Source organism: Amblyomma maculatum, chromosome 1 (genome assembly GCF_055883805.1).
Source record: "Amblyomma maculatum isolate TAMU_Amacu chromosome 1, ASM5588380v1, whole genome shotgun sequence".
Taxonomy (NCBI): Eukaryota; Metazoa; Arthropoda; class Arachnida; order Ixodida; family Ixodidae; genus Amblyomma; species Amblyomma maculatum.
This window is the reverse complement of record NC_139344.1, coordinates 411,383,361-411,395,857: the sequence shown is the minus strand read 5'-3', so window position 1 is coordinate 411,395,857 and position 12,497 is coordinate 411,383,361. Positions and strand designations below refer to the sequence as shown.

The window sequence follows — 12,497 nt, the reverse complement described above, 5'->3', positions numbered from 1 at the left end:
CACAAGCTACAATAGGGAGTCGGATTAGTCGATCCTTCTCGACTTCCGCGAGCTGACTCTTTTTAGTCGCTCTTGCAGGCCACTTCGTGTCTGTTACAAGCCCCCGAGTGTCGAAGACGACGTGGCACATGTACAAACACTCATCTAAATTTCTATGGGCTTTTTTTTCAGTATTTCAGAGCTCAGCTTTGTTTCTTTTCGGCGAATGTTACCTACTGCATATGAATTTCCTTTTTTTTCCTTCAGTGAAATCTATGGCGTCCCTGTGCAGTTGTGACAATCTTAACCTTGGCCTTTTGTTTTTAGCTTTTAGCACGAGGAGGACACATAGCATCATTTAACATAGTATGTATCAACCGATGTGCTTCCAGAAGGAAGTCGTACAGTGGTAGGTGAAATCTATCACGACTGTGCTGATAGGCATCATCTAGACTGCTGCCATCACAATCTCCTTACTTGACTCCCCCTGTTTGCTAAATGTTGAGCCTAACCGTAAGCTTGAGTATGCAGCCCACATGTGCCACAGTAGTACCAGCAAGCACGGAAGGGCATGTCCTACTGTGGTATGTCGATCTGTTGGGGAGGCATGCTGCTATGCTATGGAGTCTCGTGAGGGTATTCAGCTGGAAGTGGAATTGTTTCTGCTTGATGACTGTGGTTGGTTAATTGCCTTCTGATCTGCCTGATCATAGATGTGTTTTTCTTTCCCAGACTGAGGGGGGGGGGGGGGGGTCATTTTTTGTAGGTTTTGGCAGTCTTTCTTTTTTTTTCTCTCTGCAAAAGCTATTAGGTTTACTATTGTAACATTTAAAATTAAGGCTAAATAACATGTTCTTTAGGTATAGAAATTCGAACTATGAAATATGTGCTGCAAAAAAAACATTTTAACTGCCAAAAACAAGATTTTACCAGAATTGAACAAAGTTTTAAAAATACACTTGTACCCAAAATAAAAAGGGTGATGTTTTTCTGCAATATATAAAATGCTTGTCCTCTTTTTGGCCTCTGCCTTTCAAAAAAACTTAAATTCTAATTTAATTTCCGCCGTCGCCGCTGTCATAACTGAATTCAGACCATAAGAGCAGCATGCTCAGATTTGTGGTAACTTTGGTGTCGATACAGTTAACCACATACTAGACAATATCATGAGATTTTTAAGGTTTTCGAGCTTTCCATCCTTGTTTTTGACTTAGGCGCCTTTGAAATGCATGCAAAAAATCGTGCTGTGATAGAAAAAAAAGCAACATTGAAAACAAGACTTTTGCTTGACGATAGCCGTTAACCATGTCTGTAAAATTTGGTTGGTTCATCAAACTTCAGCTGATTTTTTTACTCCATGCCTTTTTGATGTCCTCGCTGTTTGAAAATGGTAACTCTCTTAGTGGGTTGTTTTCACTGTGGTCATGTTTGAGGTCAGTGTCATAAATGAATCCCTCGATATACCTTAAGCCTTTGTACAGATCACTATCGATAGTGATAGCTGTTGCCTACACAGTGAACAATCATTCTTCCTTGTCAACCATTTGGGTAAACTTGTAGCTTTCTTGTGCATGGTCGATGCACACTGCGAAATGTGCAATGAAATTCTCTTTGATGATGCTCACATTCTTTTTCTCTTACTTGGTTAGCAAGAACATCCTTTGTATTTCCTGAACTCCATACCTATTATTGACATAAAGGTAGAAATTTGGCGAGTTGGTATAATAGACATGATTGAAAAATGCACAGCGCTAAAAATGACAACTAAACACGTAGAGAACAGGACAAGCGTTTGTCCTGTTCTTTACGTGTTTAGTTGTCATCTTTGTTAGTGCAGTGCATTTTTTCAACCTATTGTCATAAAATTGGCTACTTGCATTTCTGGAGGCTTCCGCTGTAGCTGTGTGGCTCTTTCATACCACTTGCATGACTGTAGCCAGTCTTCCCGCATAGTTCTGTCATTCGCAGTCACCTTGATTGCCTTCGGTGGTTGGAGTCTGGACTTGGTCGCTTGCTGCTGTTGACTGCTGCCCCACTTCTAACACTATGTTATCTAGTTACGAGTGACTAGCTCACTGCTCACTTTATTGATGGTTAGTGCCCAGGCAAAACACAGTCGTTGCCATCTGTGGCTTCTTGTTCTGTAGGAGATTATATGTCTCACGACTGGGCTGGATGGCATCGTTGGGTCGGCTTCTGGCGCATTAACAGTATCCCTTAAGGTTGCTTCGATTTGACTTGCACCAGCAGCTCTAGTTCTCAAGAGCACTGCAGCAGTGCAGTAAGCATCAGTTCAGGAAGAGCCGCAGTACTAGAGCGCAATGGCAGCTTCCAAAACGAGTGAGCCTAGCAACCGTCAGTGTGCGTGCATTGTGACATAATAGCTTTGAAGCTACTGTAGGTAGACATGCTGCACTCTAGAAGCAATTATGGCTATGGCGACACTGAGGTTCATTGTGATATCAAGTTTGATGATGTGCACATCGTGTTGGTGTGTGATATGCGACAACATAACATGCGCCGGTGCATGGTGTCACGTCTAGTGCCATGGGTAGAATTTAATGCAGACTTCTTAAGGAGACATTTCACTGGCTCAATGTTCAATTTGGGATTTCAGATATTTATCCAAATGCATTGCAAGGGCAGTAGCAAAGAATTTAGCCAAGGTTTAACTCGGCTTAAACCGATTAAGACATGCGAAAGTGCCGCTTGGCATCATTTTAATTGGCTGTTTTGTGTTGAGAAATAGGTATTGAATTTGGTTCAGTATTTGTTTGGCTCGCTTTTTCTGGAAAAGGACAGTTGCACTGTTTATCTCACTTCTCTATGTGCACTTACAATTCACAGCATACAATTGAAGGTATATATGTCATTGGCTCAAATCCCTGTCACAGACTAGCCTTGAACTTGATTAACGATGGATGATAAACGGGAAGCAAATTGTTATGACACTATACTGAACGGTGTGCAAAGAATGGCTGCATCATAATTTTGATACGCAATTACGCTTATTTTATTCGTCACTTCCTGTCCACACTTCCTGCTTGAGCCACTGAAGAGGCCAGTAAGGCTTTTGCCTTAATATCTGATGCAAAGACATGGCTTAGTGCGCTAGATAGGAGATAAGTTTGCTCTCAAAGTTTTGTCTACCTGTGCATACTTGCTTAATTTGGGTCATTCCCTTCCTACAAGCAATCAGCAGCAAAGTCATATCCATGTTGCCTCAGCAGTGCCGAAATAGCTCGCATCACTTTTGGTGTTCATAGTGGATGCCGAACTTCAGGTGCCCATTTGCAAAGATGAAAACCAACTCCATAAAAAATTACTTTTTTTTTGTTCACACTGGGAGGGCATTTTTGCAGGTCTTCAACGAGCAAATGCATGACATGGTATAATGTCTTCATGAGGGGCTCCTTGCTGGTTCTTTGTAAGCACACATTTATTAATTTTTCTTCTGCCTTTCTCTTTATGACTGTTGACTAGAAGTGCTCAGTGGTGTGAGGTGGCAGAGAGAGCCGTGAAGTGTGCTTCTCTACAGCACACTGGACATGCATGGTGGTGTCAAAAAGCACAGGGGGAATAATTATAGGTTTGATTCCATGGCATTCCTCTTCATAACAATAAATTAAGTTAGCAAAATGCGCTGCTGAGGGTTTGACATACCAGCAAGGGAGTCGAATGCTGGCCACAATATCACTGTCAGAAAGCACCTGGTAGACTTTGTGTCTGGTGCCCTTGCCCTGCTGTATTGGCTACATGCTGATGGTACACATCTCTCGGCCAAGGAAAATCAGTCCGGCACTGCTAGGTGGGCACCTTTAAATTTTTCAATTTCTCTCATCTCTATTCTATATGTGAGGGTCCAAAATGCCATCAGAGGCGAAGAGCGGTTCGTGATTACCAACATACCAAAAACTTTAAGCATAATACATAGAAGCTCAGAAACGGAAAAAATTCCAAGATGTTTCCATCAAAGCCAGCACTTTGGGTGCGTCATAGCCCCGCACAAGCATTTCTGCTAGAGACACTTTTTAGAAGTCTTACTCCACACCCATGCAACGTGCCATTCATATTTCTTTTTTGCCCAGTGTCTTCTCTGCACTGTGCTTGGCTTGCAGGTTATACACCACACAAGCGAGCTTCCTGAGATCCATCATTGGGAAGTCGTTCGAAACTATTCCATGGTGCTGGCAGATGACGCACTCCCTCAGCAAGCCCCACAACTTGTGTCATACTTCGCGGCACCAGGCCAGCGTACCAGCCTTGCCTGTCATTCTTTTCATGCATCAGACTTCACGAGGCGTTTGAATAGGCAGCTGACACGGGAAAGAAAGCAAGAACAACAAAAAACACAGTGAGATAGATAGTTATGACTTGTATGCTACGTCACTGACGTGTCACGTGTTTGCTTTTTCATGACCTGCCAAAATACCCTCCCGTCTGAATTTCGGTCACGTGTTAATTCGCCGATTGTAACACCCTCCAGTACAATTTGTTACTCATGGAAGTATCAGTTTTGCTTTTTGTGCAGTGCTCACACACGCATGCCGCCAGCTTAAGTTTCTAATTCTCACTCACGATATTATACATAACATTCTGATTGTACTGTGTCAGTCTTATATCTTCAGATGAGTTGCCTCTGCCCACATAGGAATGGTTTTTTTCAAATTTGGAACCGCAGAACCTTGGAACAGCAGAACCTTAGCTGCATCGTAATCGCTAACATCACCATCAGTGGCTACACTAGCACTATTTGCATCATTAGCTAAGCAGGTGATTAAAGCCAAAGTTTCCGTGGCTCGTTGCATTTCATGTTGGCTGTTGCAGTCGCTTGCGTCGTTTCTTAAAGTCGGCTAGGCCAGCTGTGTGGTGTGAAACTAGTGTTAAGTGAAAATTCTAGTGTATTTAGTCATGAAAACATAAACCAACAAATATTTGCAGACATTTTTGCAGCATTATACTCCTGTACGTCCGTGCTACGTGACATCGAGAAGAGGCAAACATTTTGCATTTAGCACAACGTGTGGGCATGACCTCGGCGTGCCTCATGACAGCGGAGGTTAATTGAAACCGTAACTAGAACTGAATTCCGCTTCTCAATGTTCAACCCTAGTCTCCGACATCTGCTGGTGAAGTGCCGCCAATCTGGACCTTGCTTAGGGCAAGACTACTCGAAAGGATTTTTGTTTTTGAAGCTATAGCAGTGTGGGCTACTGCAAGGGTTGTGTGAAAGGACTCATCGTTCACTGCCTGAAAGTTTCGTTGAGCCCCGCTTCTTCCTTATTAAAATGTTGAATGCTGCCACCCCCTCCCTTCCCCATTTTCTTGGCACAAACAAAAATGTTATTTTTGGACTAGCCAAAGACTAGCCACTTGGGCCCATAAGAAACACGTTCATATGAAAGCAAAGCACCGAGAAATGTATTGCAAAAATTTAGGTGGAGGAGGTAGGGGCTGGAGGAGGCACCTGAACAAAAGTAAGCCTGGTCCTACTGGAGGCACGAGGATGTTGTTGTGGCAACAATAAACTAGGTGGAGAGTTAAAATGTGCTTCATGTATTTTTTTATACATGCTTCCTGTACAGCCACAAGCACAAGAGTCGGTCGTGCCGCCAGCGTCACGCTCGCCTCCGATGCTGCAACAGGTGAGCGTTGTTTGTAACTAATGTATCGTGTGTACGGTCAAATCTACAGGGAATAACTTTTCTCAATATTTTTGGGCATGCAAATCTGGCGCCACATGGAGGTCAGTTAGTGACGCGCCTTAGGAGCGAATCGCGCGCTAGAGGCAATAAGGGGGAAGTGGCCTAGTACAGAACGCAGGCCGGTGTCCAACCAAGTCGAACCAACACCACCTAGTTGGTTCAACTCGCCACTTCTGTGGTTCGACAACGGCTGACGTCACAGTTGCTACGGCAAATATGACGCCAGAGAGGAATTCTAATCCACGACGTTTTGTGAGACTCAAACCCTTTTTCCCTCTTTCTCTAATTTGCCGTAGCAACTGTGACGCCAACCGTTGTCGAACCACAGAAGTGGCGAGTTGGACCAACTAGGTGGTGTTGGTTCGACTTGGTCGGACACCGGCCTGCGTTCTGTACCAGGCCTCTTCCCCCTTATTGCCTCTAGCCCGCGATTCGCTCCTAAGGTGCGTCACTAACTGACCTCCATGTGGCGCCAGATTTCTCCTCTTTCGGATCAAAATTACGGCACAACTGTTTCTCGTGCAACGCTCTGCTAGCCTAGTTACGCGATAGGGATTCGAACCGACTTATTGTAAACTAATGAGCATTTAATGTAGATTTTGTTGCGGCTTTCTAAGCAGCGGTTTCCAAATTTTTTTTTAACCAATGTCAATCCTTTTTGCACAGGGTGTTGCCAGATCAGAATGTGATATAAGCTAACTGCAGCATGAAAACCAGTGGGCATAGCTCAGATCAGTGCGGTTCGACTTCTTTTCAGGCTCCGTTACTGTGGAAGTGTACCTGCCTTACACCAAAGACTTCGATCGGCACTCAGACTCTAGGGTTTGAGCATAGTGTTAGTGTGAGGTGTGTGGGCTGTGCCCGGACTATGACAGTCAAGCACTACTTTCCGGAGAAGGGAACGGCATCCACTCAGACGGAGAAGTATGTGGGAAGGCGTCATCCAGAGACACGTGCAGTGGGCGGACAGACGGCGATAATTCGGTGCACGATCGGCTTGCAGACAAATCCGGACTTCTTCACAAGGAATGCATGTGAGCATTGCTCTTTATTCATCACACTTGAAGAACTGCATTTGATATTGCTTGAGGAATGCAAGCGTTGGCCATAGTGTTCTATGGGCACGTGGTGCTGCCAACAAGTGACATGCTTGAAAATGAAGGTAAAAGATGTTGTAATTCTAAATATGAACAGCATCTCCCCTGTGTCGTCTGCTCTTCCCAGTTCAAAGGTGTCACTACTGCTGTAAATACCAGGGCATTTATGAGCTTGCCTGCTTTTTGGCTGAAGCTGAAGACATAGATACAAATTACCAACTGTTGCCTATTATGTTTCTTCGGGGCACGAAAGCCTGCAAATTAATTTAACCGCAAAGATGTATTCACAGCAACCTTTGCAATTTCATGGCGCCCCGAGCTACTACGTCTAACTTCATTTCAGTAGCTGTAGAAATTTATAAGCTTGAACGAGCCTTCCTTATTAGAAAGAAAATGCTAACAAAAACTTTTTACGCAGCCACTGAAAGTCATTTTATTCTTCCGCAAGGCATGCATAGGGAGTATTGCTGTAGCTTGTACCAGGCTATATGCTATACTGAGCTACTTTATTTGTGCTCTCTGAGTCATATGAGACACTTGTACAGAAAGTATGACAGCAGAGAAGCCTGCACTTTCAATAAAATGCGTGTTTGGTGGTTTCATGAGCAGGCGATTGAGGTGGTGATGCCGATTGCTGTAATGTCAAAATCCCTTTCTTTTGTTTTCATGCAGTGAGCTTGTCAGTGCTGCCATGCGTCCATGAAGCAGTGTGGCCTCTACTAACGCTTATCAAGACAAAGTGATTGCAACTACATGTAGCATAATCAGTGTTGGCTGTTGGTTCCCATATTGATCTTGGCTGCAGCTTATAATTTGAATAATTTACTACAAGCCTCATAGGGCCATGTCTACGGGAACTACTGTTATTTGTTAGTGCAGTTAGCCATAAAATGCCTGCATTAGATAGGGTAAAGGTTCCTTCATGCCATGTTCAAGTTCTCAAAAGTGAGCTGATAACATGCAGGCAGTTTTTGAACTCTCTCGCCTTACAGCAATGTCTGATGCTGATCTCCTGTGCGAACTTTGTCTTTTAGCTTTGTAGCGCACATGTGATGTCCGCCACGAGGTGGTACCATTGGCTTCTCGAAAACTGCAATAAATTGAAAATCAGGACATTCTGAAAATTTCTTTCTGCTCGACAATTATCCGTGACTGAAGGTAGGGATCGAGGTTGCAATAATATTTTCTGGGAACAGTGGGCACTGTTTCTCTTACTTTTTTCCGTCTAATAAACTAGGCTCTTTACTCAAGTCAGTTCTTTCAAGTCACTGATTTGTTTTGCTGAAAGAGGGTGTGCGCGTTATGCTTGCACAGGGAGATTGTCATATGAGTTCAGTTGCAGCGTATATCCTTCACAGACCATCCCTGGTGCACTGCATATTGTAGAGCACATTTTTTTAGTCGCTGGATTACGACTAAGGAGCAGCGCTTAGGAAAAGTGTGGCGCTAAATTGAGCCATACTGGAAGGAGGGGAACACCTATAGGTGTGGGAATTGACACTTATACCGCTGCCACACGGGCACGAAAAATGACATTAAGCACCTAATGCCTTAAGTGTTAATGTCATTCGCATGGTGCCACACATGTGAAAACTAATGGCATTCCTCTTAATGCAATTCGCAACGTAATGAGTTCGCCATAACTCATTCGACCTGCATTCGACGGTGGAATGAATACTCTCATGCCCAGTGCTTACGCCAGTTAGCATACATTTTGCATATAAAAATTTATATATTTAACTAAAAACTGACGCATTTGTAATACATAGTTGTGTACATAGTTTAAAAGAACTGGCATGAGTCAGTTGCAACCGCAACAGCACGAGCGCCATTTTGTTTACAGTCTGTATTTGGGCATACATACGGCCCTTGCTAGTACCGCTAGTACTAGTCCTCATTTTGCTAAATATGATCACCATTTGCTAAACAAATACCTTTATTCTTATATTTCTCTAACACTGAAAACAATTACAACGAATAAAAAAGTCTTGTATTCTTTGCAAAATATTTATGATATCTTTAGATCATCATCATCAAAAAGTTAAATGGCATTGGATCTCGGCGTGTAGCACCGGCCACGAAAGTAATGGCATTAAGCAGTTTAAGGCATTAGGGGCCTAATGTCATTTTTTGTGTCCATGTGGCAGGGGTATTAGAATAAGGCATTTCTTTCCTCTGTCTGTACATTTTGTACTGATGCTGCAGAGGGGGTTTAAGTGCAAGTTCCTTGTGGGACTCCTACAATATACAAAATGGCGATTATGATCTCTGTAGATACATGCTAAAAGCACAGATTTGCTATTGAGTGAAGCCATTACAAAGAGCAGATAAATGAGGATGAAAGAGCTGTTAGCTCATGGATACCTTGAGAAAGAAAAGCATGTGACTGTTATATCCTGCCAGTGCTCACCTTTGAGGCTGAACTGCAGACTCTGATGAGGAGGAAAGATAGGAGTGTTAGCTTGAATGGCTGGAAGTGAAAGAACAAATGAAGTTAGCGATATTTTAGGAGCAAAATTATGTGGGGCGTGTAGTATGGTAAACAGACAACTGTTGGTCCTTGAGGGCAAAGGGGTACAATTTCGAAGAAAATTTGCATCGGTTGGCTGGTGCTGAGGTCTCAGGCATAGTGATCGGGAGTAAGATGCTTACTGGGGTGGACTGGTCAGAGCTGCTACAGGGCATGTTTAATTGGTAACTCCTAAGAAATTCGTTCCTACTGGAGAGGGCTGGAGATGGTGATTAATATGTGCTTCATATTGCATTGAAAAACAGGCGTATGCACGGGTTACTGTTTTCAGTACAATGTTGCCAAATCTCGCAGCCACACAGGGGGCGACCATGCCGAGATCAGAAGTGAAATCGAAGCGTGCTCAGCGACCCCATTCTTCAAAGTCGCTTCAAAGATCGAGGACGGCCCACAACTCAGCAGTTCCAATTGTGGAAATAGAAGATGATGAGAGCACTTAATAGCAGTGTTGCAAACCTCCTGCCTTCTGATTGCACCTTTTAGTGGCATCCTCCTTAAACAGGTACGTTGCAGTTAACCAGTCAATTCTCTGTGTATTAAATTGCTCTGGTGCCTTTTGTCTTCCGAAGTGAAGAGGGTGACAGTATTACAGTTGACTTTCGGTAATTTGTATCTGAACGGAAGCTGTTTCAATGCGCATGGTGTTCATGAAGTATAAGCGTTGGTTTGAATAAACTGCTTGTTTGATATAGATTATTTCTTAGTAATGAGAGAAAATTGTAGTTGTACCCAACTCCCCACTCGGCATGGCCTGCACATCCCATACACATACCTGCCAGGTCTCCCGAATTGTCCTGTAGACTCCCGAATTTTGATGCTTTTGTACGATTGTACGACTAAAACAAATCTCCAGAAAACGCTCCCATGCTTGGTCAAATCCTCTTTCTAGTCTGGCCATACAGCTCTGAAGCTACCTACCGCATGGCACCGATCGAGGCACCGATCGACATCATGATCAGTGAAGAGTCTAGAGAGCAGTCGGCTAAGCAAAGTAGTTAAACCTGTCAAAAATACTTACATTTTGGCTGTCTATGAGACTGTAGTGCCTCCGCTGCCTGGGACAGCTCAAGCGTGGCGCTTAGATCGGGTTTTGTCTAGAGTTCCAGTGACTTTAGTTCTGCCGATAATGTTTCTACATTTATACTGGTTTTTGCTTCATATAACCTTCGTGTTTTCTTTGATTATTTGTTACCTTTGGCAGCTCAGGTGCGTGGTCTAAGGAGGTGTGCATTGTGTGTTGTCTAGTGCCTGCGTTAACACAGTCTTCGGCCATGGCGCAAAAAGCGCAAATCTTCAAGTCTTCCTAAGGCAGTATACTGCTGAGTTTGGATGTATTGTTACGACGTGGAAAGACGAGTATTATGCGTTTTGCACAGTTTGCAATTGTGACATCAGCATCTTGCACGGCGGCAGAACAGACTTAACTACGCACATTTCGTTGAAAAAGTACTGAAGCAGCCTTCAGTGCCAAGACAGACGACACTGTCTTCAAGATTTCTTCAGTGCTCAAGACGACATCGATGTCATTCCTGCAGAGTGCTTGTTTACAGATTTCTTGTTGGAGCGTAACATCCTGCCGAGAGCCTCTGAGCACGTAGGATCTCTGTTGCACAAAATGTTCCCGAAGTCCGGCGTTGCGAAGTGCTAGGCATGTTCTAGGACGGAGAGCAAGCAATTGTCGATGTAATGGCGCGCCACTCACAAGAGGGCATGGTGAGTGCCCTGAAAAAGTGTTTACAGTTGCTGTAGATGGCAGTAACGATACCCAAGCACAGCTGTACCCAATCGTGTTCACATATTTTGTCGAAGAATTGGGCTTGATCGAGTGCAAGCTTCTTGCGCTGAGCACTCTAGAGGGCCAGCCAACTGAGTGCAATATTGGCAGATTGCTGATAGATACTCTCAGTTCCTTGGACATACCGTTGTCTAATCGCATAGCCTTTGGCTCTGACAACAGCAACATGATGCTGGGAAAGAAAAATGGCGTAGCAGCACCGCTGACGGAGGCCCATGAGAACATGGTTATAATTGGCTGTCCATGCCATTTAATCAACATTGCAGCAGAGAAAGCAGCGTCTAGTCTCCCAGCAAAGGGGGATGAAGTCTTTCTACATATTGTTACGGACTTGTTCTCAAACAGAGCACGGAGGAAGAAAGAAGGAAGAGGAAGAAGTGTGTGCGCCCATATTTTTTTTTTATTTGGAAAGTACTGCAAAAAGAAAAGCTGGCCTTAAGCGTTTTCAAGAAATGTACAATGTTGAGTGTTTAAAAATTCTGAAGCATGCGCCAACTCGATAGCTGTCGCATGGGAAATGCCTGGAAAGGTTAATAAATCAGTGGGGACTTCTTTTGAGTTTTTCCTCCAGGAGGTGAGAAAAAGAATCCACAAATGTGCAATTTCTCTCATGCTACCTAACCCTTAAAACTCCTGTGGTGTCAGTGCAAAGTGCACCATGCCTAGCACATGAAGAGAGGCTTTTTGAGTTCTTGAGCACCGGCCTCAACAAAGCGTGCTGTCTTTTGTTGGCTAACACCATTGCTACCTTTGAGGCATTGAACTGCCGGCTGCAGTCACAAGCTTCTCAAATTCTTGTGCAACAGTTTTTACTTTTTGGGATTTTGTAGACCTCCTTTCAAGGTTCGTGCGGCCAAGTCTCCTAAAGGAACACTGAGACCTACTTAAAGTTGATTACCAGGACAGCGATGGACAGAAAGATTATGACGTCGGGGTTGGACTAGAAGCCAAACGCATTGCTTCGAAACTCAAGCCAAATGAGCAAGAACAATTTTATGAGGCTGTTCAGGAACACGTGGTCACTGCCTGCCTCAAATTCCCTTTGGCTGACAATGCAGTAATTAATCCGAGTCGCAGATCTGAACTCCATCGACATGACACTATGTCGTTTCAGGATGTCCTTTTCTTTGTGGAACGATTTCTGGCCTTACTGCCACCAAAGCAGCAAGAGTCGAAAGACTAAGATTTGAATTCTCACGAAATGAAATTTGTCAAACTTGAGCACTTGACATTCCTCAAGATGTGCTACAACAGGAACGTGCTGACAAGCAGTGGAGCGCCATCTCCCGGCTGAAAGGCGCAGAAAAGAAATTTAGCCTTATCTCGGCAGTAATGTTCGGAATCCTCGATATACCTCACAGCAATGCTGAATATGAGAGGTAGTTCAATAG

The 12,497-nt window shown here is 43.9% G+C and overlaps 1 protein-coding gene across 6 annotated transcripts in view; it reads left to right on the top strand.

The window, feature by feature from the left end:
- Positions 1-12,497, top strand: part of LOC146208937 (uncharacterized) — a 42,423-nt gene that overhangs the window by 14,487 nt on the left and 15,439 nt on the right. For 3 of the 6 annotated variants that reach the window (XR_014705688.1, XR_014705687.1, XR_014705686.1), the window contains exons 3-5: positions 5,565-5,624; positions 6,442-6,718; positions 9,606-9,813. Coding sequence is in view for 3 of the 6 variants with exons in the window: in XM_084596559.1 (XP_084452685.1) it covers positions 5,565-5,624; positions 6,442-6,718; positions 7,454-7,524 (408 nt within the window). In the remaining 3 variants the exon portion in view is untranslated. Of the gene's footprint in view, positions 1-4,097; positions 4,334-5,564; positions 5,625-6,441; positions 6,719-7,453; positions 7,550-9,605; positions 9,814-12,497 lie in introns of those variants that run through there. The other 3 variants (XM_084596559.1, XM_084596566.1, XM_084596571.1) reach the window with 3 other exon arrangements.